Consider the following 27881-nt stretch of genomic DNA (forward strand, 5'->3'; position numbering starts at 1 on the left):
AAATTATTGTGGCTGTAAGAACAAACATACAAATTAGGAGCAGATCAAAGCCGTTCAGTCCATCAAGCTTGCTTGGTCATTTAGTAAGATTGTGGCTCATCTAATTGTGGTCTCAAATCCACATTTCTAGCTACTCTTAAAAACATTTGATTCCCTTCTGAGTCAAGAATCTATCTCGCTCTATCTTAACAATATTCAATAATTCCATTTCCATTGCTCCCTGGGAAAGAAAATTCCAAAATTCATGATCCTCTGAGAGATAAAGAAATTCACCTCATCTCCATTTTGAATGGGAAGCTCCTCATTTTTAAAACAGTGTCCCCTAGTCCTGGTCTCTACGTCAGGATCTTATGATGTTTTAATAGGGTCAGCTCTCATTCTTCAAAACCCCAATAAAAATAGGCCTAGCCTGTCTAACTTTTGCTTATAAGATAACCACCCCATCCAAAGTATTGGTTGAGTGAACCTTTGCTGAGCTGCTCCCAATGCACACCCATTTTAAAATTAAATGGTAAGACGCAGGAGCAGAAATAGGCCATTCAACCCATCAAGTCTGCTTTGCCATTTAATGTGATCATGGCTGATCTGATCATGCTTGACTCTATCTTCCTGCCTTTCCCATAACCCTTGATTCCCATACTGATTAAAGATCTGTCTATTTGGCCTTGAATGTACTAAACAACTCAGCCTCTACGGCCTGGTGCGGTAAAGAATTCTACAGATTCACTACCCTCACAGAAGAAACTCCTCCTCATCTCTGTCTTAATTGGGTGACCCCTTAAACACAGATTATGCCCCATGGTCCTAGATTCTTCCACAAGGGGAAACAGCCTCTCGGCATCTACTCTGTCAAGTTCCCTACGAATCTTTTACTTTTCAATAAGATCGCCTCTTGTTCTTCTAACTAATGAGTACAGGCCCCGAACTACTCAACCTTTCCTCGTAAGGCAAGGCCTCCATTCCCAGGATCAACCTAATGAACTTTCTCTGGACTGCCTCCATTGCCATTACATCTTTCCTTAGATAAGGGACCAAACATGTTCACTGTATGCCAGCTGTGATCTAACTAATGCCTTGTATAGCTTTATTAAGATTTTCCCTCCTTTTATACTCTATTCACTTTGAAATAAAGTCTCTACGAACTTTGAACCTGTTTGACAGCTCATTGCTTATGCCAAACAACTCTCAAATCTTCCAGCAATGTAGTTTTTTTTGCAGTCTGTCCCCATCTAAATAATATTCAGCTCCTCTTTTCTTCCTACCAAAGCATACAACCTCACATTTCCCCACTTTATATTCCAACTGTCAAGGTTTTACACACTTGCTTTACCTGTCCAGAACGGAGGGCTCAAACTGCGGAACGGTTGTTAGAAATGTGAGAATAAGATTTGTTGTAGAGGGCTCGCAAACAGTCGCCCAGTGTCGGTGCGATCTTGAATCCCACTGCAGGCTCTTCACATTATCCTCACAATTTGTCTTCCACCTACTTTGTGTCATTCACAAACTTGGCTATGGTACATTCACTTTCCTCATCTAAGTTATTAATATGTTTAAATATAGTTGTGGCCTCAGCCTGATCTCTGTGGCACTCCATTAGTCATAAGTTGCCATCTTAAAAATGCCCTCCTTATCCCACTTCTCACTCTATTAATCTGGCGCTCCTCTATCCCTGCTAATACGCTGCCTCCCTCATCATAGGTTCTTATCTTATGAGTGGCCTCATGTGTAGTACCTTATCAGATGTCTCTGTAAATCCAAATATATTACATCCACAATTTCCCCTTTATCCATCCCGCTTGTTACCTCCTCAAAGAATTCTAATAAATTTGTCACGATTTCTCCTTCATGAAGTCATGCTGACTCTCTTTGATTATATTTTGTATTTCTAAATGTTCTGCTAATAAAACCATACTTTCCCAATGCACAAATGTTAAGCTAACTGTTCTGCAGTTACCTGTTTTTCATCTTCATCCCTTTCTGAGTCTTCCAATCCTCTGGCACCTTTCCTGAATCTAAGGATTCTTGGATGATGCTATAAATATATCCACTATCTCTGTAGTTACTTCTTTAATATCCTTAATGCATCCCATTAGTTTCTGTAATACTTTTTCTCTCGTGATAGTTCTTGAATTTTATTTCCTCTCCCACTTTTGCCCCTTAATTATTTAGCATTTCAGAACACTATTAAGTGTCTTCTACTGTGAAGACTGCTGAAAAGCATTTATTGAACTCCTTTGACATTTCCTATTGTTATTTAGTGATTTGATTTGATTTATTGTAGTCAAATGTACCCAAGTACATAAAAAGCTTTGTCTTGCGAGCAGTACGGGCAGATCATGGCAAACAAGGACATACAAATCATAAGGTGCTTAGACACAGTGAGGCATACAGGTTACACTACATGGAGGTGCACAAGGCAAGATCAACATTAGCAAGATTAACATTATTTGAAGATAGGGGGTCCATTCATCAGTCTAATAATGGCAAGGAAGAAGCTGCCCTTGAACCTGCTGGTGCGTGTGTTCAAGCTTCTGTATCTTCTGCCTGACGGAAGAGGTTGTAGGAGAGTCCAAATGGGCTCTTTCTACATTGTAGGAATTCTAAGCTTCACTCACTAGTGAGTGAACTGGGAAAGGAGTCTAGATTGTTGGGGAACAATGGCAGATGTTTAAGGAAAAGTAGTTAATGGCTCACAATAAATATATATCACAGTGAGGAAGAAGGATTCTAGGAAAGGGATAAGCCAACCACTAGGTGGGATGGGCTTTTGATGTTGGCAGCCTTTCCACAGCAATGAGAAGTGTAAATGGAGTCCACAGATGGAAGGTTGGCTTCCGTGAAGGTCTGAGCTGCGTTCATAATCTTCTGTAGTTTCTGGTGGTGCTGGGCAGAGCAGTTGCTGTATCAGGCTGTTATGTACCCGGAGTGTATGCTTTCTATGGCGCATCTTTAAAGTGAGGGTTCTTCTGGAACGTGTCAACTTTCCTCAGCCGCCCGAGAAAGAAGAGGTGTTATTCAGCCTTCTTTACCGTTGTATCTTCGTGGGAAGTCCAGGACAGGTTATCGGTTATCATCACTCCTAAGAACTTGGTGCTCTCAACATTCTCAACCTCTACTCTGTTGATGTAGATGGAGGCATATCCTCTGCCTTTCTTCCTGAAGTCAATGTTCAGTTCTTTTGTTTTGCCAACATTGAGACAGGATGTTATTATTGCACCATGACACCAAGCCCTCTATTTCCTGAACTTTGTTCTCTAAGGGGCCAAGGTTCACTGTGGTACCTCTCTTCCTTTTCATATACTTAAAAAGGCTCTAGCTGTCTGTCTTGATGTTACTTGTAAGTTTACCCTCAAGGTTTATTTTCTCCCATTTTTTGAATCTGTTTTTGGTTTTTAAAACTTTCCAAATCCTCTGGATTACCACTAATCTTTGCTACATTGTATGAGTTTTCCTTGAATTTGCCTTCCCTGCTTAACCACAGTTGGCTTATCCCTTTCCTAGAATCCTTCTTCCTCAGTGGGATATATATTTATTGTGAGCCATTAACTACTTTTCCTTAAACATCTACCATTGTTCCCCAACAATCTAGACTCCTTTCCCAGTTCACTCACTAGCGAGAGAAGCTTAGATTCCTACAATGTAGAAAGAACCCATTCGGACTCTCCAAAGAGCATCCGACCCCGACCGAGTCCCCTACCCTATCCGCATATTTACCATGGCTAATCCACCTGGACATCTCTGGACTCTGTGGGCAATTTAGCATGGCCTCCTAACCTGCACATCTTTGGTCTGTGGAAAGAAACCCACACAGACACAGGGAGAATGTGCAAATTCCATACAGACAGTCAGCCAAGGCTGGAATTGAACCCAGGTCCCTGGCACTGAGGCAGCCGTGCTAACCACTGAGCCACCATGCCGCCCAATATTCTCTTGTAATTACATATTCTTTTGTAATTACCTTACATAAGTTTAGCACAGTTATTTCCAACTCAAGTTTCTCACTCTCAAACTGAATGCTAAATTCTACCATGTTATGGTAACAGAATCCGGGGAACTTTTATTCTGAGGTCATTTCTAAAACCTAGACCAAAACTATATGCAGTACTCCAGGTATGGTCTCACAAGTGTCTTCTCCAATGTGTCAAAATTTTCTCACTTTTATATGCCGTTCCCCTGGGAATAAACACCACCGTTTACTTGATTTTCTTATCCCTTGGTGTACTTCTTGACTTTTTGTGATTCACACTGCAGGACACCCAGATACTCTTCTAGCCCAAGTTCTTCAATTTCTGTCACATTAAATTCCCTTCTCTCTCTGTCCTCATTACTCTCTCTCCCTCCCTTCCTGCCATTTCTTCTCAGTTACTGCAAACCACACCACCACCACTGCCCACAAACCCATATATACATATCAAGGTCATTTTCTCCCCACCCAGGTCTCACCCTCTCCCCTACATCTCCTCTGTACCCAAACCCCAGTCTGTCTCTGTCTCCTTAGATCGCAGTCACTATCCCACTCCCTTCTACCACTCAGTGTCATTCTTTCTGCTTGGTTGCCTGGTTTCTTTACCTTGTACGCTCTCCCTGTATCTCCTCACTCCCAGTCTGTCTCTTTCAAACAGCACTACCAGCATTCAAAGGCATCAGTGTGCAACATGGAACTATATCACAGTACTGACAATTGTCCTCCCTTAACAGATGAAGGTATGGAGAATGAGCAGGAAAGTGGAATTGAGGCCAAGATGGCATCAGCTATGATCATATCAAATGATGGAGCAAGCTCGAGGGGCTGAACTGCCATCTCTGCTCCTAGTTCTTATGTTTTTAACGTGCAAACACTATGCCTAACATCTGGGGCTCTGGTTTACCAATATAACATTTGAATACAAGCAAGGTGTAGTACAGTAAGATACCCAAACAATCGGTGAAATCTCTGTCCAGAAATGTCACCGTGTGTTCATGATCACATCAGATTTGAATTGGAGTCTTTTTTTTTTTCTTTATTCATTCATGGGATGAGGGCATCGCTAGCTAGGCAGCATTAATTGCCCGTCCCTAATTGCCCAGAGGGCAGCTCAAAGTCAACCACATTGCTGTGGGCCTGAGAGTCACATGTAGGCCAGACCAGGTGAGGATAACAGTTTCTTTCCCTAAAGGACATTAGTGAACCAGATGGGTTTTTCCAACAATTGACAATGGATTCACGGTCATCATTAGACTCATAATTCCAGATATTTATGGAGTTCAAATTCCACCATCTGCCATGGCGGGTTTCGAACCCAGGTCCCCAGAACATCATAGAACATAGAACAGTACAGCACAGTACAGGCCCTTCGGCCCTCGATGTTGTGACAAACTTTTACCCTAAACATAAGGTCTATCTAACGTCCACCCCTACCTTACACTATCATCCATATGCCTGTCTAATAGCCGCTTAAATGCCCCTAATGAGGCCGACTCCACTACCCTCTCCGGCAATGCATTCCACACCCCTACCACTCTGAGTAAAGAGCCTACCTCTGACATCTCCCCTATATCTACCTCCATTCAGTTTAAAACTATGCCCCCTCGTAATAGCTACCTCCATCCTAGGAAAAAGTCTCTGGCTGTCCACTCTATCTATACCTCTGATCATTTTGAACACCTCTTTCAAGTCACCTCTCATCCTTCGTCGTTCTAAAGAGAAAAGCCCTAGCTCTCTCAACCTTTCCTCGTAAGACCTTCCCTCCATTCCAGGCAACATCCTGATAAATCTCCTCTGCACCTTTTCCAACGCTTCCACATCTTTCTTGTAATGAGGCAACCAGAACCGGACACAATACTCCAGATGTGGTCAAACCAGGCTGGGTCTTCGGATTAACAGTCTAACGATAATGCCACTAGGCCATCACCCCCTCCATCTCTCAGACCAAGATGCATTGCAACAACGCAACCAGTATCTTTCAATAGCACCTTCCAAACTAGCTGCCTCTACCAGCTGGAAGGACAAGGGCAGCTGATGCATGACAGAAAACCACCAAGTCATCACCATCCCAAGCCACACACCATCCTGGCTTAGAACTCCATGAGGACTCCTTCACTATTGCTGGGTCAAAATCTTGGAAACCCCTTCTTAACGGTGGCCTAAAATGAAGGTCTACCACTACAGCAGCAACGTGGTGGTTCAGTGATTGAAAGTATGAGAGGTGCCAAACAAGAGAATTAACTTGCTTTGGATGGTATCAAGCTTCTTGAGTGTTTTTGAAGTTGCAAATGGAGAGTATTTCATCACACTACTAAATTGTGCATTGTAGGTAATGGTGATGCTTTGAGGGATCAGGAGGTGAGTTACTCATCATAGAATTCCTAGTCTCTGATCTACTTTTGTAGCCACAGTACTTAGATATGTTTCTGTTCAGATTCTGGTCAATGGTAAATCCAAGGATGCAGATCTTTAAAAAAAAAATTAACTCATGGGATGAGGGTATCACTGGCATTTATTGCCCACCCCTAATTACCCTAAGGGCAGTTTATTTTTAAGAAGAGTCAACCATATTGATTTGGGTCTGGACTCACATGTAAGCCAGACCAGGTGAGGATTGCAATTTCCTCCCCTAAAGGATATCAGAGAATGAGATGAGGTTTTCTCAAAAATCAGCAATGGACTCATGGTGATCATTAAACTCCAGACTTTTGTTTTTGAACTGAAATTCCACCATCTGCTATGCCAGGTTTTGAACCCAGGTATTACCTGGGTCTCTGGATTAATAGTCCACTGATAATACCACTCGGCCATTGCCTCCCAAATATTGGGAAATACCACAATGGTCATTACATTGCTTATCCAGGGGTAATGGTTTGATTTTCACTTGCTGGAGATGGACAGTACCTGACATTTACGCAGTGCAAATGCCTTACCACTTATTGCCTAAGTCCGAATGTCTTACTGCTTGCACATCTTGCTGCTGGACCTGGAATGCATCAATGTCTGAGTCACAAACAGTCCTGAATACTGCACAATCATCATCGAACATCCCCACTTCTGATCGTATGATGGAGCGAAGGTCATTTAAGAAGCAGCTGAAGATGGTGGGGTCCAGGACACTACCGTGAGGAGCTCCTGCAGCAGACTCCTGTAGTTGACCCCTAATAACCATAATCGTCTACTATACAATAAGTTAAGGTGAAGCTTCAGTGGAGTCTGAATAAGCCATATACGATTCTGCACGCAGTAAGTGGGAGCTAAATTCATCAAATTCACGGGAACCAGTAATTAACTGAAATCCAAAAAAACAGAGAGAGAAAATTTGCCATGAAAGCTGTCAGTTTAGCTAAATTCATCAAGTAAATAATACAATCATTGGGACAATTAACATTTCCAATTGAAACTAACAACAATTCCAGGGAGCTGAAATTTTTAACAAACTTGTGTCCGAAACATTACAGCAGAGGTTATGTTAAGAGTGCCAGTGTTGCCTACAGCAGCAACACCACCAGTCACATTATTTAATACTGTCACATACCATTTCCAATTAGTTCCAAGTCAATTTTTTTTATTTAAAATTTATCCACAAGCAATGTCCACATATTCATTAAGCTGATTAAGTATCAGGACCATCAAGAATTAGATACTGGAAATAAAGCTGATTATCCTTTAGGATAAACAAAAATGAAGTAATTGTGTGAAGTGAAGCAAATGCCTATTTTCACTCAATGGAAATATTCTTAAGTGACCTGGAGCAGGACTGAAAGATCAGCTGCTACTTGAAACCAGTGGTGTGTTAGCAAAAGAATTTGCATTTTAACAGTGTTGTCAACAGAGAAAAGAACAAAGGTGCCTCCAAAGAATAAAACTGTTGGCGTTGAGCCTTAGAGATATTGAGAACAGGCAACTGCAAGTTTGCTTGAAGGTGCATTTTGAGGACATCAAAGTGTTGAGGAATGGAGAGCAGTGAGACAATTTGGTGAGGAGCATATCAAACGGTAGCTGAATACTTGGCCAATGATACTGGAGACAAGGTTACAGGGATGCATCGAACGAAATCAATGGCAGGGAAAAAGGAGCTGGAGAATATTCAGAAAATACAAGACAAGGATGGAATGCTGCCTGCTGGCCTGGAAAGGTAGACGTTCAAAACACCAAATGTTTGACGCCATCTAAGACAAAATAATCACTGGATCAATATCTCATTAACTTGCAAAATATTCACCACCTCCACCAAAATACCCTGGCGTATGTGTACGACCTACAAGATGTACTGCAGCAACTCACAGAGACAACTTTACCAGCACGTAATAAACACTCCACCTCCACCACTAAAAATAACAGTCAGCAAGTACATGGAGATATCAGCAAATCTAATTTCACCTAAATGCACTACAAGGGTAAAGTTTAAAGTTTAGAGTGGGATACACCATCTTCGCTAGGACTTATATCACTATTCCTTGATTGTGGTTGGATCTAAATCCTGAGACTCCTCTTGCATTCCAACCGCCAAATGGACTGCAAGGGCTTAAATATAATACAAACATCATCTTGTCAGGATAACTGAAGATGGGCATAAAATGCTGGCTTGTCAGGTATAAAGACCTGAGCAACATATTAAAATTAATGACTGGGAGAGCCAGTTGAAGGATTTGAAGCCCCAACCTAATGTAAAAAAGAACTTAAATTTCCACGCAATGAAAACAAATTGCTGGAAAATGTCAGGAAGTCAGGCAGCATCTTCCTTCAGAAACATTAACTTAACTGCTCTCTCCAGAGACAACGATTAACCTGTTGTGTTTCCAACACATTCTGATTTTGATGTTTTATGTCAGGCAGATAGTCTAACAAGACAAAGATACCATGTGCCAAAAGAAAGGGTGGAAAGGTAGACCCAGGTCTGGTTAGCAAATATATGGAAGTTGATTCTGAGTCAACAGGAAATGTAACTGCAGAGAAAGCACATAGGTGAGTAAAGAGGGAATCAATGATGGATTCTTGGGGTGTTCCACAGATAACCAAGTTAAGCTGGAAAAAAAGCCAGCAATGGAAATGAATGCTTTCTTAACAGGTTAAGATATTAAAAAAATGCAATTACACCATTTTTTGTGAACAGTTAGTTATTATATTCTATACTTTGTCAGTAAAACTAATCTGTCTTGAAAATGAACACAAGGAGTCTTACAAAATGGCTCCCAGAAGCCATGAGTACACTTGTGAATTGATCTGGCACTGTACTTGTCTCCAGACAAAAATCACAAAGACATCTTTTGAAATTCAATGAACATTTCCAAAGAAACAGAAACTTCTTTACAATGGCTCTCCTGGGATATGTTAATAGTTCTTCAAATTTCACAGAAAGCATGACAAAATAACAGCCATCAAGCTCATTGCTGAGGGAATTAAAAAGGCTAATTACCTCAACTAAAAGACAAAATGATGGACCTATGCCCAAACCCAGTCTAATCCAGTACTTTCTATGGAAGTATGATTTAACAGGTTTTAGGATAGCAGCCATTTTAATCTGTATAAAATTGTGGCAGTGAACAACCACTTAGCGCAGAAACCCATCAGAAAGAAAACCCTCTTCAACTAGTCACTTCTCAACAGGAAATAGAACCAGGTAGTGTTGTGCCATTAACCACATTGACACCCAGGACATATTCTGCTCAATTCACCTGTGGGAGTAACCTCCTACCATCAGACCACAGAAGCTATTGCAGCTGCCCTCTCTGACTTCAATTTCTCAAACCCCTTCACTTCGAAAATAGAACTAGGCCTGCAACAAAAGCAAATATTTGCTCTCAATTTTATTTTCATATGTAACTGTCATCCTTACTGCAAATCTTTTTATCTGTATGTTAGCTCATAACTTATACCATTTTTACTTAAATAACAAATAAAATAAAACTGCTAGACCATAGGGCTGCTCTCTCATCAGAGAGAAAATTGGCGGTGGTTTAACTTGAGGGTCAACATACCTCAGGCGTTGGGAGACATTGAGAAAGACAGTCCTCATGGTAACTTCAGCCAGTGTTGGACTTGAACCCACACTGTTGGCATCATGCTGCATTGCATACCAACCATCCAGCCAACTGAATGAACTGACACCCAAACAACAAACTTTTATCTTGTTCACAGCATAATGCTGTGCTGTTGGTTATTTTCATAATTGAGAAAGTCAAAAACTGAACAAGGGCTATGAACAAGCTCAAACAAATTCATAATTCAGGACTCATGGTGAGGACATGTCTAGTTGAGTTGTGACACATTTCAAAAGTAGAAGACCAAAACTGTACACAGTACTCTAGACGTGGCATGAATAAGGAGCTGTGCAGCTGTAGCAATACTTCCCTACTTTAATACTTGACTTCCCTCACAAATATGACAAAATTCCATTGTGTTCCAACCTCGTTGTGCCTGTAATTTTTTTGGTAATTCATGTATCAGGACACCCAAATCCCTCTGTACCATACAGTTTATCAATCTCACTCCACTTAATTGCTACATTTCTTTTCCATTCTTCCAGCCAAAGTGCACAAGTTCACATTTTCCCACATTATATTCCATCTGCCATATTTTGCCCACTAACTCAATCTCCCTGAAACACTTTGTAGATTTTGTGGACGGAACCTTCTGCTCTCACTGCTGGTGGCAGTTGGGAGGTGGGAAGGGAGTGTAATTAAGCAAGGCGGTGGCATCCCTGAACCCAGTCATGCCCCTCGCCAGAATCAAGTTTTGGATGGTAGGTCTATGGTCAATGTTCCCACCCAGTGGCTAGCTGAAGACCTTAAGTGGCCAATTCATTCTCACTTAAGAGTCTCAGTACACTGCCCAGGGCATTAGCCGAGCTGCAGGTTGGGCCTGTGGTCATGTTGCTAACATGTCCCAGCTGGTGGGGAGGGCCTCAGTCAAAGGCATTCAGTGCCTGATTGAAGCACCTGATAGCAGGAGTTGAGGAAATCTTGTTGAGAGCCATCCCTTTGCCTGTGTTGATTATCATTCTTCCTCCAATCCCATTAACACATTTGACAATATTGCTTACCTATGGCCTGGGTCGCTCCATGATCCTAGGACTTCAATGTGTGGTTTTACCTAAAGCAGCCACAGCCTTCTCTGTGACAACTGCTCAGCACAAGGGTTGCCGCCTCTGATTATCAGTAGCACTCAGCAGGCAATACTTCCATCCACAGGGTTTTAATTCCAGAGGTACTTGCGGCCTTATTATTGCACGATTCCCTTGTGGTTTGTTGGGCCTTCCAGAAAACAGGCAGCACAGTTCCCTCCAGCTTTCCATGAAATCCCGAATGTTGCATTTGACCAAACGAGGCATCAAAGAACTCCAGCAAAACCGGAGTCAATGAAAATCAGGGGGATACGCTCTGCTGTAGGAGTCATTCCTAGCAAAAAGCAAGATGGTTGTGATTGTTGGAAGTCAATCATCCCTACTCCAGGCATCACTACAGGAGTTCACCAGGCTAGGTATTTCAAATCAACCTGTTCTGAAATGTAATTGTACACTTTTGGAGCTGGTAGAATTTTGGTTCAGAGCCAGGGATGCTACCACTGCGCCACAACAGCCCCTAGTTCCTCAGGGCAGTGTTTTAGGCCCAAACATCTTCAGTTGCTTCCTCGATGACCCTCCCTCCATCATAAGGTCAGAAGTGGTACACTCTCAGATGAAAGTTTAGCATCATTTGCAACTCCTCAGCAGTGTGTGTGTCAATATGCAATGAAACCTGGACAATATCCTGGTTTGGACTGCTAAGTGGCAAAAACACATTCATGCCACACAACTGCCATCATTACTCGAAATTCAATGGCATTACCATCACAGAACTGCCCACTATCAACATGATGAGGATTACTACTGAGTAGAAACTGAATTGACCAGCCAGATAAATACTACTGCTACAAGAATATGTCAGAGGCTAGGACTTCTGCAGCAAGTAATTAACCTCTGTTTACAAAACTTGTTCACCATCTACAAGAAACAAGATGGAACATGATGGAATACTTACCTGGATGAGTCCAGACCTAACACCATTCAAGACACTCAATACCAGGATAAAGACAATACTTATCCAGGACAAAGCAGCTTACTTGACTGGCACCCCATCCACTGTCTTCAACATTCAATTCCTTCAATATTGACACACGGTGCCATCTACAAGATGTATGACAATGTCTCACCAAGTCTCCGTAGACAACCCAACATGCGACCTCTAACCACTTAGAAGGACAGGGCAACAGATACATAGGAACACCAACACTTGAAAGTTCCCCTTCAAGCCACATCACATCCTGACGTGGAAACATATTGCTGGGTCAAAATCAATACCAAGAGTTCCCTCCTGTGGGGGTACCTGCACCATTAAAGGACCTCAGCTTTTTGAGAAGGCAGCTCACCACTGCCTCCTTCCAGTCAATTATGATTGGCAATAAATGCTGCCCTAGTCAATGAGGTCCACATCCCAAGAACAGCTTAAAAACAAATTTTCACTCATTAGCCCATATTTGTCCAAGCATTTATTTTTTATTTCTCTGATAATCGTCTGTAAAAGCTTTTCCCCAACCCACACAAATGTTCGGTTGACTTGGATGTTGTTGCTGGGTTTCTCCTTCTCCCTCCTGTGAGTGTTTGCAATCCATGAGTTCCTTGGCTCCACTCCCATATTTAAGGATTAGAGGATTATGAAAGACACCCCACAATTTCCACCCTTACTTCCTTCAGCAACCTGGAATACATCCACTACATTTCTCTGTAGATATTCATACTGGGGCAGTGATGGCCTAGTGGTATTATCACTGTACTGATAATCCAGAGTCCTAGCTAATGTTCTGGGGACCCAGGTTCGAATGCTGCCATGGCATATGATAGAATTTGAATTCAATAAAAGGACCTAACCTTAATTGGATATATTCTTCCCTTATTAGACCTCCCAAAATGCATCATCTCGCATTTATCGGGATTAAATTCTATCTGCCATTGCTTTGCCTAATTTACCAGCTGATTGATGTTCGGCTGTAGCCTGAGACCATCCTCCTCACTATCAATTTAAATAGTACCCTTGTAACCTAATAACCCATTTATAGAAGAGTCCATTCAATAAGAGCTTCTGCAGAATTGTGTGTACAGTGGGTATGCTGCTGAGCTTGACTTGAAGTAATAATCACACTCTAAATTTAACTAATTGCAGAACAAACTTGATTTAGTTGCTAGTTACTTTCCTCTCCTTGCTATGTCCTGGTGAGGTCATTCACTGCTACCTTGTCGACATACAAACATATAAAATAAGAGCAGAACCACGCATTCAGCCTCTCAATTCTGCTCTGCCATTTGGTAAGGCTATGGCTGATTTGTTTGTATTTCTAGTTCCACATTTCCATGTAATGCCAGTAACCTTTGATTGGCTTGCCGAACAAGAATCTTTTTACCTCCACCTTGAAAAATGCAGTGACCCTGCCTTCACCACCACCTGAGGTGGTTCCACAGGAGCATAACCCTCTGCATAAAAACATTTCCTGCCATCTCTGTATTCAATGGGCGGCTACGTGGAAAGGGATAAGAATAGTGCAGAGTTAGATGTCTAAATTGGCGAAAGGCCGATTTTAATATCATTAGACAGGATCTGGCAAACAGATTAGGAGCAGCTCCTTGCAGGTAAGTCTACATTTGGAGAGTGGGAGTCTTTTAAAAGTAGTATAGTCGACCAACACTTTATCTAAAATGCTGACTCCATATAAATCAATTTAAAATCCAGCCTGACCTACAATTGTACTTCTTCACATTCAAATGATAAAAGGGTACTTCAATTATAGAAGGGAAACTCGTCTGGATTTAAAGGTTGTTGTTTCTATATTTGCTATTTCAACACATGCCTGGGTTGTGTCCTATCTACCTCTGTAGATGACAGCATAAAATCACGATGGAATATTGATAGAATAAAGTGAATCAGCAGAACTGTGGCAGATCTTGTTAAATATAAGCAAGTGTGAGATTATCTATTTAGGACGGAAAGAAGATAGATCGAGACACTTTCTTGAGGTATGAAGTTAAATACAGTGGATATTCAAACAGACTTGAGGGTTTAGGAGCTATGCACCTTTAAAATGTCATGAACAGGTACAGAAAATAATCAAGAAGCCAATCATAAAGGCTGGCCTTTGTGTCTTGAGGACTGGAGTATAAAGATGTAGAAGTAATGCTGCAGTTTTACAAAATCCTGGTTAAACCCAACTTGGAGTACTATGAGCAGATATGACACCACATCTTAGGAAAGATGTATTGGCCTTGAAGGGAATACGACATAGGTTTACAAGAATGATACCTGGACTTCAGCGATTAAGTTATGAGGAAAGATTTTTTAATACAAATTTGGCCTGTCTTCTCTAAACTTTAGATGGTTAAGGGCTGATCTGATTGAAGTCTGCAAGATATTAACAGGAAAAAAACAGGGTATATAAAGATAAACTACTTCCATTGGTTGGGGATTCGAGAACTAGGGGGCACAGTCGAAGAATTAGGGTCACACTGTTCAGGAGAGATGTTAGGAAGCACTTCTGCGCATATAAGTTGGAGGTGTTTGAAACTTTCTTCCATAAACAGCAGTGGTGCTCAATCAGTTGTTAGTTTTAAATCTAAGGGATTAATTTTTGTTAAACAGAGGTGTTAAGGGATAAGGGCCAAAGGCAGGTCTATAGAGTTAGGCCACAGATCAGCCATGAACTCAATGAATGGTGGAACAGGCTCGAAAGGCTGAATTGGCCTACTCCTGTTCCTGTATACCACATTCTATAAAGTCATTAACTTAAATCTCATCCAAGTCCTGTTCACCCATGTCATTTCCGAGCTTTGCACTGATTCCAAATTGGGCAAATTAAAATTCTAATTGGAGATAGCAAGAACTGCAGATACTGGAGTCAGAGTCGATACAGTGTGGAGCTGGAGGAACACAGCAGGTCAGGCAGCTTCAGAGGAGCAGTGAAGTTGACGTTTTGGGTCAGGACCCTTCTTCAAGACTGGGGAGGGAGAAGGGAGCTGGGAAATAAATTGAGGGAGGGGGTGGGGCTGGGGGAAGGTAGGTATGATGTTGTTAGGTGGATGCAGGTAGGGGGTAGTAGGGATTAGTCAGTGGGAAGGGTGGGGCAGGAGATGGACAGGTTGTGTCAGGTCAAGGAGGCAGGGATGAGAGGGTGAGTTAGACATGGGGGGAGGTCAGGGACAGGGAGATTTTGAAACTGGTGAATTCTTTGTTGAGGCCATCAGGCTGTAAAGCTCCTGAGGCAGAACATGAGGTGTTGTTCCTCCAGTTTGCGTTGTGCCAACCATTTTAACTCCCCCTCCCACTCCCTGGATGACATGTCCATCCTGGGCCTCCTCCAGTGTCATAATTTCACCTCACGCAAAGTGAAGGAGCAACATCTCATTTTCCACCTCTGGAGTTTACAGCTCAATCGCCCAACTGCATTCCCACTGACCTATCCTTCATAAATTAAGTTTTCAGTCGGCCACATTTTCTTGCCTAATCCCAGGAAAATGTTTGACCAGGAAAGGGGCCATTCTTGATAAGTCAACCTTTTCATCCCAGGAATCAGCCTATGCCTCCAGAATACTCCAGGTGTAGATACACAGCACAGTGTACAGTTGTATCAAGGCTTCCCTATTTGTAAAGTCTGACCACTTGATAACACAGATAAAAATTTGATCTGGGATAGTAGGAACTGCAGATGCTGGAGAATCCGAGACAACAAGGTGCAGGGCTGGATGAACACAGCAGGCCAAGCAGCATCATAGGAGCAGAAAGGCTGACATTTCGGGCCGAGACCCTTCAACAGAAAAGGGGGAGGGGAAGGGGGTTCTGAAATAAATAGGGAGAGAGTGGGAGGCGGATAGAAGATGGATAGAGGAGAGGAAACAAACACGTCGAAGAGGCAGGAATGGAGCCAGTAAAGGTGAGTGTAGGTGGGGAGTTAGGGAGGGGATAGGTCAGTCTAGGGAGGACGGACAGGTCAAGGGGGCGGGATGAGGTTAGTCAGGAGGAGATGGGGGGAGGAGGGGATAGGTGGGAGGAAGATAAGGTTAGGGAGGCGGGGATGAGCTGGACTGGTTTTGGGATGCGGTAGGGGGAGGGGAGATTTTGAAGCTTGTGAAATCCACATTGATACCATTGGGCTGCAGGGTTCCCAAACGGAATACGAGTTGCTGTTCCTGCAACCTTCGAGTGGCATCGTTGTGGCACTGCAGGAGGCCCAGGATGGACATGTCGTCTGAGGAATGGGAGGGGGAGTTGAAATGGTTCACGACTGGGAGGTGCAGTTGTTTATTGCGAACCGAGCGTAGGTGTTCTGCAAAGCGGTCCCCGAGCCTCCGCTTGGTTTCAGTCCCCAACACCTCATCTTTACCATGGACGTCCAGTCCCTCTACACCTGCATTCCCCATACAGATGGCCTAAAGGCCCTCTGCTTCTTCCTGTCCCACAGGCCCGACCAGTCCCCCTCCACTGATACCTCATCCGCTTAGCCGAACTCATCCTCACCCTCGACAACTTCTCTTTCAATTCCTCCCACTTCCTACAGACAAAGGGGGTGGCCATGGGTACCCGCATGGGCCCAAGCTACGCCTGCCTCTTTGTAGGTTACGTGGAACAATCCCTCTTCCATACCTACACCGGCCCTAAACCCCACCTCTTCCTCCGTTACATTGATGACTGTATCGGCGCCGCCTCTTGCTCCCACGAGGAGCTCGAACAGTTCATCCACTTCACCAACACCTTCCACCCCAACCTTAAGTTTACCTGGACCATCTCTAATGCCTCTCTCCCCTTCCTGGACACCTCTGTCTCCATCTCAGGCAAACACCTAGAAACTGATATTCATTTCAAGCCCACCGACTCCCACAGCTACCTAGAATACTCCTCCTCCCACCCACCTTCCTGCAAAAATGCTATCCCCTATTCCCAATTCCCAATTCCTTCGCCTCCGCCGCATCTGCTCCCAGGATGAGGCATTCCACTCCCGTACATCTCAGTTGTCCTCGTTTTTCAAGGACCGTAACTTCCCCCCCTCAGTGGTCGAGAATGCCCTCAACCGTGTCTCCCACATCTCCCGCAACTCATCCCTCACACCCCGTCCACGCAATAAGAACCAAAAAAGAATCCCCCTCGTCCTCACATACCACCCCACCAACCTCCGGATCCAACGCATCATCCTCCGACACTTCCGCCATCTGCAATCCGACCCCACCACCAAAGACATCTTTCCCTCCCCACCCTTGTCTGCTTTCCGGAGGGACCACTCTCTCCATGACTCCCTTGTCTGCTCCACACTCTCCTCCAGCCCCACCACACCTGGCACTTTTCCCTGCAACCGCAGGAAGTGCTACACCTGCCTCCATACCTCCTCCCTCACCCCCATCCCAGGCCCCAAGAAGACTTTCCACATCAAGCAGATGTTCACCTGCACATCTGCCAATGTGGTATACTGCATCTGCTGTACCCAGTGTGGCTTCCTCTACATCGGGGAAACCAAGCGGAGACTCGGGGACCGCTTTGCAGAACACTTATGCTTGGTTCGCAATAAACAACTGCACCTCTCAGTCGCGAACCATTTCAACTCCCCCTCCCATTCCTCAGACGATATGTCCATCCTGGGCCTCCTGCAGTGCCACAACGATGCCACTCGAAGGTTGCAGGAACAACAACTCATATTCCGCTTGGGAACCCTGCAGCCCAATGGTATCAATGTGGATTTCACAAGTTTCAAAATGTCCCCTCCCCCTACCGCATCCCAAAACCAGTCCAGCTCATCCCCGCCTCCCTAACCTGTTCTTCCTCCCACCTATCCCCTCCTCCCACCTCAAGCCACACCCCCATCTCCTACCGACTAACCTCATCCCACCCCCTTGACCTGTCCGTCCTCCCTGGACTGACCTATCCCCTCCCTAACTCCCCACCTACACTCACATTTACTGGCTCCATCCCCGCCTCTTCGACCTGTTTGTTTCCTCTCCACCTATCCTCTCCTCTATCCATCTTCTATCCGCCTCCCATTCTCTCCCTATTTATTTCAGAACCCCCTTCCCCTCCCCCTTTTCTGATGAAGGGTCTCGGCCCGAAACGTCAGCCTTTCTGCTCCTATGATGCTGCTTGGCCTGCTGTGTTCATCCAGCCCTGCACCTTGTTGTCTAAAAATTTGATCTGCCTTCTTAATTATTTGCTGACTTTTTCTGTTTCTGCACTAGAATATCCAGATCTATCTGTGCTGCACTTTTTTGGAGACTCTTTCTATTTGAATAATGATGTGGAGATGCCGGTATTGGACTGAGTGGACAAAGTCAGAAGTCACATGACTCCAGGTTATAATCCAACAGGTTTATTTGAAATCACAGGCTTTCAGAGTGCTGCTCCTTTGCCAGATGAAGCGATTCATGATTCTTCTGACACTTCACATCATTTCCATAATTTCTAGTTTTCTGCTCCTACACCGTGGGAGTGTCATCCCTTTACACATCCATCCCACATCAGAATGGTCTGAAGGCTATCTGCTTCATCCTTGAAAAGAGGTCTGTATAGTCTCCATCAAATACCATGTACCTTTGCCATCCTGAGATCATTTTCACTTTGAACAATTTCTCCTTCAGCTATCTCACTTTCTCCAAGCCAAAGGTGTAGCCAGGAGCAGCCATATGGGTCCTAGCCATGTGTGCCTCTTTGTGAGGAATGTGGAACATTTCTTGTTCCAGTCCTACTGTGGCCTCCACCCACAACTCTTTCCAAAACACATCGATGACAAAATTGTGCTGATTCCAGCCGTCGATCAGAGTTGAAAAACAAAAATCATCATGTTTGCTTCCAGTTTCCGTGCTTTGCTCACTTTCGGCAGGTCCATTTATGATCTTCTCTCCCTTTCCTTAACTTCTCTGTTTCCATTTCTGGGAATAGACTGTCCATCAATATCCATCACAAAGCCATCAGCTCCCACAATTACCTTGACTACACCTCTTCAAACTTTATTTCCTGCAAGAAGAGTTCTGAAGAAGAATCGTATTGGACTTGAAACGTTAACTCTGTTTGTCTCTTCAAAGGTGCTATCAGACCTGCCGAGATTCTCCAGGATTTTACATGTTTGCTCTTTGAATGATTTTATCTGTTTGTTGAGACAAAAAGAACACTTTGTCCTATGAAATTATTTCAAATTTTCTCTCCCAACTCATCCAGCTTTCAAAGACTCATGAAAATCTACGCTTTTTACTGCTTTTGTGCTTCTCACTTCAGATCCTGTATTTTCTACTCAGTGTCCACTCTCTCTAGATTAATTAGGAGGACGTTTACAGGATGAGCAATGCATAAATGTAACATGTTTTTGTTTTAAATTGGTTGAGTATTCGAATAAGAAAAGCATGCAGGGATATGGAGAAAGAAAGGGGAGTGAGACTAACTGGACTGTTCTTCAAAAGAGCCAGGACAGACTTGATGAGTCGAGTAGTGCCAATGTCAAGCTACACTACGACTAATTCATGTCCAGGACTTATAAATTTCAATGCTCCGAGCCCAAATCCAAAATTCACCTTCATCCCTTTAAAAGGAATGTGAACAGGCAGAGATTCTCCCAGACCGACAGATAAAATATTGAGAAAAATCAACAGTTAAACAATACACAAAGCAGTTAACATCCAGAGTCACAGAATCCTTACAGTGTGGAAACAGACCATTTGGCCGATCACATCCACACTGACCCTCCAAACAGCATCCCATCCAGACCCAACTCCATACTATCCCTGTTACCCTGCATTTCCCATGATCAATCCACCTAACCTGCACATCCCTGGACAATATGGGCAAATTTAGCACGGCCAATCCACCGAACCTGCATAGCTTTGGACTGTGGGAGGAAATCAGAGTACCCAGAGGAAACCTACGTAGACAAGGGGAGAATGTGCAAACTCCACACGGACAGTCATCTGAGGTGGAATCAAACCCGGGTTCCTGGCGCAGTGAGGCAGCAGTACTAACCAATGAGCTACTGTGCCGCACATAATTGAACCCAAGCCCCTGGCGCACTCAGGCAGCAGTGCTAACCACTGAGCCACCATTCCATCTCAGAAGTCAAGAAAGGGATGTCATTTTTTTGAACTAATGGCATCAAGAATGACATCAATACTTTAATTACCTACCCCATAACCAAGAGTCACGTGATCCAATTATTAGACTCAATTACAAATACATTACTTGTGATTCATCAGTTCAGCCCACTCACAGGACACCAATCACATCCCACTGCTCAACATTTAACTTTGCTTACATGATTTCACAGCACCTACAAGTACTGGAGGACAGATCATTCAGCACTGGCTTCAATTAGCAACCAACACAGGGAAGGGGGTGATGCTGTGGCAGTCAGTGAAACCTGGCTTTAAATTCAGCTCAGATGGAGCAGATGATATTCTTCAGTGTTTGCTGTATGGATCCTACAAAAATAATAAGTTTTGGAATACCTCAGAGTCAGCGGCAGATAACTTATTCAAAGGTACAGTAATGAGTGATTTTCTGAAGTTGAGAAGAGCACAACAGATTTAGCTTGGCACTTAAATAATAGCAAAATACTGCAGATGCTGAAAATCTGAAATATAAACAGAAAATGCTGGGGAAACACGGCAGGTCTGGCAACATCTGTGAAGAGAGAAACAGAGTTAACACTTCAAGAACAATATGATCTTTCTCGAAGAAGAGTCATATCAGACGCGAAACACTGACTCTGTTTCTCTCTCCAGACTTTGCCAGACCTGCTGGGATTCTCCAGCAATTTTACAGGATCACATACTAACTGACCTGGAAGCATTTTACATTCATTCTGGCAGCCCAAGATGGAAAGCATTCCATGTACTAATAACAGCCTTCAAACTTCAATGAACAGTAAGACCATTAATATACATTTTTAGAAACATAGTAACATCTACGTTGAAATGGCCAAAATTTGGTATCCTGAAGTCTGAATTGGAGCTGTCAATGAACATTTACCTTCAGTCTTCAACATTCAAAAAACAAAGGATGGGAATCACCTACACTCCATGCCAGGTTCTTTTGGCTAATCTCAGGATTGACAGCATTTTACGAGGTTACAGGCTTCTTATAAGTTTTAAATGTAAATCCTCTTTTAGATGCAGCAAAGTGACAAAAACAGAGTTCTTTTGACAAGTCAACAATTTTTATTAAACGTTATGAGCCACATAAAGTCAGCAAAAAGTCCCGTTAGGTAGAGAAAATGTTACCCTATGTTTTGTTCACACATCCTGTTCTTTTATGAGTTTCTCTGCCATTTCCTACATACCATAGGGATTTCACAGGCGCACAACTTGACAAACAGGAGAAGTAAATCTTCAAAATAAAACTGAGTTCAAGCAACTTGTAATCAAAAAAGATATAGGTTCATTTTCCTACAGAGTGTCAAGGATTTAAAGGTCTGCTGTGCACCAGCATAAGCAACTCAGTACATGCTGCACCTCAATATCTTTGGCTACTTCATTTTAAATTTTGTTAACATCATTCAGTCATGTCTGGATCTGACGTCTAGTTTTTGCTAATGATTATAGATGCTTCACATCGCAGTTGTAGCCAAAATGAGCTGTCGATCTTCAGTTAGACTACTTATAGGTTTAATCTGATTTCTAGTCATACAGCTTTGCTATCATATGCAACATACAGTCTATATTACAAGGAATGGAAGCAAATGTGCCTTCCCTCAAATTATCAGTCAGTATATACTGAACAGATCAGAAGACATCTGGCCATGAATGAATGAGTATAATTTGAAAGTCTTAGTCATGTTCACAAATGTCATCAGCATCACTCTATCGGACTACGAGTTTATAACTCTTATTTTCAAGATATCCATTATAACATTGGATAATTAATAATAAAAGAAAGCATTCAATTGAATTTCAGTTTAATAAAAATCACAATAAAACAGCTTCATTTAACTGCAATTTTAGAACAGTTAACAGGAATTAATTTCATATAAATAAAGGAGTAGGTTATTCGGCCCTTCGAGCCTGCTCCACCTTTCAATATGATCTTGGTTGATCTTCTATCGTAATGCCATTTTCTTGCTTTCTCCCAACAGCCTTTGGTGATAGAGAATTCTATGGGTTCATTATCCTCAGAGAAGAAATGGTTCCTCTTCTCAGCCTTAAACAGTCTTCTCTGTATCCCCTAGTTCTAGACTCCCTAAGCAAGAAAAACATCCTTTCTGCATGAAGTCTGTCCAGTCCTGTTTGAATTTTATATGCTTCAATCAGATCCCGTCACATCCTTCTAAACTCTAGTGAATGCAAGCCCAGTTGTACCAATTTCTCCTCACAAAGTAGTCCTGCTATCCCCATTATCAGTCTAGTAACCCCCTGCTGTACTCCCTCTATGGCAAGGACATCCTTTTTGAGGCAGGGAGACCAAAACTCTATACAATACTTTAGGTGTGGTCTCACCAAGGCTTTGTATAACTGCAGTAAGATATTACTAATTCCGAGTGCAAATTCTCTCGTAATGAAGGCCAATATACCATTTGCCTTCCTGATTTCTTGCTGCGTCTGACTGCCTACTTTAATTGACTGGTGCATAAAGACACCCAGATCGCATTGTACATCCACATTTACCAACATATCACCATTTAAATTATACTCTTCTTTTCAGTTTTTCACAACCAAGTGCATAACTTCACTTCTAGCCACCTTGTACTGCATCTGCCACGTTTGCCCACTCACTCAACTTGTCTAAATCACCTTGAAACTGCCTTGTATCCTCATTATAAATCATAGTCGCACCGAGTTTTGTGACATCAGCAAATATGGAAACGTTACATTTGATTCACTCATCCAGGTTATTTATATATTTCATGAATAGCTGGGGCCCAAGCACTGACCCTCATGATACCCTACTTTGTCACTACATGCTACTTGGAAAAAAGACCCATTCATTCTCACTTTGTATTTCCATTCCGTCAACTAATTCTCAATGTATGCCAATCTATTACCGTATCCCATGTACTTTAATTTTGCCCACCTAACTTCTTACATTGGACCTTTCAAAAGCCTCCTGAAAATCCACATCCATATCCCTTATCTATTCTACTAGATACGTCCTCAAAAAACTCTAGTAGATTTGTCTTTCCGAATCCACGCTGGCTTTGTTCAATCCCGTTGATGCTTTCCAAATGTTCTTTTATCATGTCTTTTATAATAAAATTCTAGCATTTTCCTGATTACTGATATTAGGCTAACTGGTCTGTAATTCTCTATTTCTTACTCTCCCTGCCTTTTTAAATAATGAGATTACATTTGCTACCCAATTTCAGGGACTGTTCTTGAATCCAGAGAATTTTGGAAGATGACACCAATGCATCCAAAATCTCAACTTTTTAACAATCACGTTGCCATGAATGCAATGAAGACAGATCTTACTCACGACTATTTTTAATCATTTACAATGTTGAAGTCTGTTTCACAACTCAAGGCTTCGCTTCAGATGATATAGCCAAGTACTTTATGCTTGAAACAAACAGAGAATTCACTAATACCAGTGAGATTTGCTGAAATCATTTAGTGAGGGCTGTAAGTGTCCCAGTATGTTAAGCTGTTACAATTTTAAAGGCAGAAACACTACTTATAAAAGCTCTTAATAGCGTATATGCAAAATTATCCCTGATACAATATTTCAAATTACATCTTTTGCAAAAACATATTATTCTGCCCTTTTATCAGGATTTAATTTAATTGATAATGCTGACTAACTTACTTTGTTAAGATCATGGTTACTGTTTCTGTTCACATTTTCATCCTTCTTCTCATCCCTTCTACCTCCTTGCCCCCAGTTTTACTTAAATCAAACACCAACTCTCCCTCCCTCAGTTCCCTCAAGAGAAAATTAAAAATCTCAGATTACATGTGAAACAAGACTTCTTAATTCCAAAACAAAGCTGAAAATCACAGGTCTGCCAATTCTATACCTATCTGATGTACAGACATAAAATACCAAACAGAATATAGTAATACAAGATGAAAAACAAAATAAGTACACTTCAAGGTAAGTTTTTTTTTTAAATTCTACAACTTGCTTGAGTAAAGGATTTAATTATCGTAGAAATTTAGAAGTTACTTACAGGAAAATTAATAATTTTTTTTAAGAAAAGCAGATAATTGACTGCTTTAAGGATAAAATTGTGTAAGAAGCAATTCAAAGAAGGTTCACAAGACTCTTTCCTGGGATGAAGGACTACTTTATGAAGAAAGTTTAAGCAGGTTGGCCTCTACTCATTTGAGTTTAGAAGAATAAGAAGTAATCTTACAATTAATCTTATTGGGCGGCATGGTGGCTCAGTGGTTAGCACTGCTACATTACAGTGCCAGGGACCCGGGTTTGATTCCACTTTGTGTCGGACTATCTGTGCAGAGTTTACATTCTCCCCATGTCTGCATGGGTTTCCTCTGGGTGCTCCGGTTTCTGCCTACAGTCCAAAGACGTGCAGTTTAAATGGATTGGCCATGCTAAATTGTCCCATAGCATCCAGGGATGTACAGGGTTAGGTTGATTACCTATGGGAAATGCAGGGTTACAGGGATAGGGTGGTGGGGAGGGTGGAGATACTCTTTGATGGGCCAAATGGCCTGTTTCTTCCACACTGCAGGGATTCGAAAAGAAAAAGAAACATTTAGAGCCTGAGGGGACTGGTTAGGGTTGATACTGAAAAGTTTCCTCTTGTGTGGAGATTACAATTAAGAGAAACAACTGAAGAATAGGCAGTTTCCCTTTTAAGATAAGAGCAAAGAGAAATTTATCTTCTCAAGGATCATTAGTCTATGGAATTTTCTCCTGAAGACAATAGTGGATGCTGGGTCACTCAACATATTCAAGGCCAATCTAGATTTTTGACATGTCAGGCAAGTGGGAGCTCAGACTACAATTAGATCAACGCTTGACCTTACTGAATAGCAGAGCAGGATTAAAGGGCTGAATGGTCTACTTCTGTTCCTACAAACTGTGTTCCTATGAGGAGAGAAAAAGGAACATGTCATGTTGTTTAAGGTTTGGACAGATGCAATGTTAGCACAAATACAGATTTCATAGATCTTTACTCAAGATCCTGCAAGTAAGTCGCAGCATAGGGTTCGTGAGAAGACATTCAACAATTGCTCACTGTGAAAGCACAACCTTAAGAATTCTGCATCTCCTCACACTCCACACCCACCTCCCCCGATTCCGCGCAAAAGAAAAAGTCCTTATGGTTCTGAGGAGAATCCTGGCCAAAGCCCAATGCCTTGCTTTACTCAAATTAGAAAGTCCTCACAGCAAAGGCTTGAAATGCCTAGCTTTGAACACCAATACTGCACAAAGTTACTCTTATGTAATACACTATTCCATGTTACAGAGCAGATACAGAGGTCTAAGTTGAAGACTAGAAAGCCATATTGTGTAATTATAGCTGACATTTGAGCTATGAAATTGACTTGTACTTTGTTGATGTTCAATGAGAACATGGTAAAGAATAAAATTAAGCTTGGGGTATCTATGTCCAGGTTTATTGGAATTTAAGCAAAGTGAAGTCAAAAATGAAAGCTGTGTCAATATATTAAACATCAAGAATGACACAAAAAGATGATATTCAAAAATTCAAATCTTGTAATGCCGTCTAATGGGAAAGAATAAAAATAATTTACATTAGGACAAACAGTCTTTATGGCTTTGGTAACATACATTGTGTATAAATAGGATCCTGGCTTACTCATAGCCCAATATAAATGTTTGTCCTTTAATCTGAAAAAACATTGTCAAGCAGAACAACACCTTCACTGTTAGACTGCTTTAGAATATTTTTAAACAATATTAGCTTTTTCAGTCAGCTTAAACGTCACTTCTGATTTTATGGCTAACTGTTATGCAAGGCTTACACTCAGAATTTTTTCACACATGAAGATACAATTCAAATTCAAATCATACTTCAACGGTCACAATATATTTGTGTACAAGACACAACCAACACTATGTCAGATCTTGTAACAGTGATAAATGGTTATTGTGCTTTATAAACCCAAAACAATTCTGTCAGCAGAAGCACTGAGCATTTCCCAATTAAACTAAAATGAACCAGTGAAATTATCATTCATCTTGTCTAATTTTAAGTCATTTATAATCTCTAAACTGATATCAATCACACCTGTATCATGTAGAGTTGTGCAATACGATACTCCTCAACACTCATGGGAAGAGGGATGTGGTATTCCTTGATAAGCATCTTGTTTTATGCAAAGTCCTTCCACAACTTAAAAGTAATCCAAGGACTGTCAGTGAAATCTCAGAGCACGTGATTCATGAATATAGCTGAAAAGAAGAAGAAGAAATAGCAGCACGTTAAACATTACATCAAGTAAATATTTATAATGTTCTTAACTCTAGGTATCCACCCAAGTTCATTACCTTTGCAATCCATTGGCTAGAATTCTCAAAGCTGGGTCTTATACCCGCCCCTTTCACTCCATTTGTTGAAACCCTGGCACTCATCTTTAATTTAATACAGCTAATCACTGTATTTTGTATAAAAGCCATTGCCAAAATTCAACAGCATTTGGCTATAATTGCTTCCGTATCATTCCTCTCAAAATGTTCCACCCTGCAAAACATTTTTCAATAAGGCATTCCACCCAAGGTGTATACATTTCTTGTGCTCATTGGTTATTCTTAAGTCTAAAAGGGCAGTTTGGGCGAATAACAGGCAGGTAGATCATTATTGACTAGGCTTTGGTTGGAAACTCAGTTTCAAGAGGAACATGTATCACATACAGAAAAAATACTTTGGCTTCATGATGGCAAAGCATTTCTATCCTGTTAGATTTCAACAAAAATAAAATCAATCCATATTACAGAATCAGTAGAATAATGATAGAACATACAATCTAAAAAGTAATTGCTAACATTAAATTATCCAAATGATCCAAAATACAAATACTTTAATTGAATTGGTAAGACATTTAGATGCCTTAAAACGCACTGTACTTTACTGTAGCCAAAGGAGTATAAATGGTTTTTACAACCTCGGCAGAAGTCAAGTTTTATCAGTTTATCCGCATTATTTTATGTCCCTGTTAGCGGGATGAGCAAGAAGTGACTTTGGGTGACTCATCCAGGGCTACTTACTTTTTGTTGAGACATGACACCCCTAGCTTCTGCTCAGAAAGTCCATTATGTCCAGTTCTTAATGTTCTTAATTGAAGCTTATTTTTGAGATACACCTCTGCTGTTACAATTTGGAGAATTATATCTGGATTTGACCGCTGATTTAAGGATAATACTAAACACTCATCACTCCCTTTACATTCAACAATAAATGCCTACATTTTAAGTTCTAAGTCCATTGAACATTGGCTAACATTTCCTTAGTGGTTTGAAGTCCAGGCATCTTTCAAAAGCATATTTTTTTAAATAGAAAATTCTTTGATCAAATACTTTTAGCTTCAAATGTCGCATAGTTACATTATAGCTGCAGAAATTAATGATAGCACAGTTAGGAAAAATATGTAATTTACATGAGTATTCAATGGATGTTGCAAAATCAGAATTTGTGAAAACCACATTTCCTGTCAACTTCAACATGTGACTAACTACTGTCAAGTGGGGAATATGGTTAAATGGATTACAACTGAGGAGATGTGAGATTTCTTAGGATTTCTGGACTTAGACTATTGAGCTTCCTTTAAATCTTAGAGCATCTGAGCAAGCTGATAAATCAGGCCTAAAAGGATTCATTCTCGCATCACCTATGTCCAAAGCAACAATTATGGTCAGATGGTAAACCACGCAAAGTTACGAACACTTGCTAATAAAGTTGAGGTCCTTCTAAAGTTTAATGTTACTGAACCATTAAAAATGAAACA

The 27881-nt window shown here is 41.7% G+C and overlaps 1 protein-coding gene across 2 annotated transcripts in view; it reads right to left on the minus strand.

Annotated features, from left to right (window-relative positions):
• LOC109919101 (membrane-associated phosphatidylinositol transfer protein 2) overlaps positions 1–26331 on the minus strand; it is a 110614-nt gene extending 84283 nt beyond the window's left edge. For both annotated transcript variants that reach the window (XM_048611659.1, XM_048611660.1), the window contains exon 1: positions 26168–26331. In XM_048611659.1, coding sequence (XP_048467616.1) covers positions 26168–26245 — 78 coding nt within the window. In that variant the 5' untranslated portion in view covers positions 26246–26331. The remainder of the gene's footprint in view (positions 1–26167) is intronic.
• Between the last annotated feature and the right edge of the window lie 1550 nt (positions 26332–27881).

The sequence above is a fragment of the Rhincodon typus genome, chromosome 24, assembly GCF_021869965.1.
Source record: "Rhincodon typus isolate 14 chromosome 24, sRhiTyp1.1, whole genome shotgun sequence".
In the NCBI taxonomy this organism is placed as follows: domain Eukaryota; kingdom Metazoa; phylum Chordata; class Chondrichthyes; order Orectolobiformes; family Rhincodontidae; genus Rhincodon; species Rhincodon typus.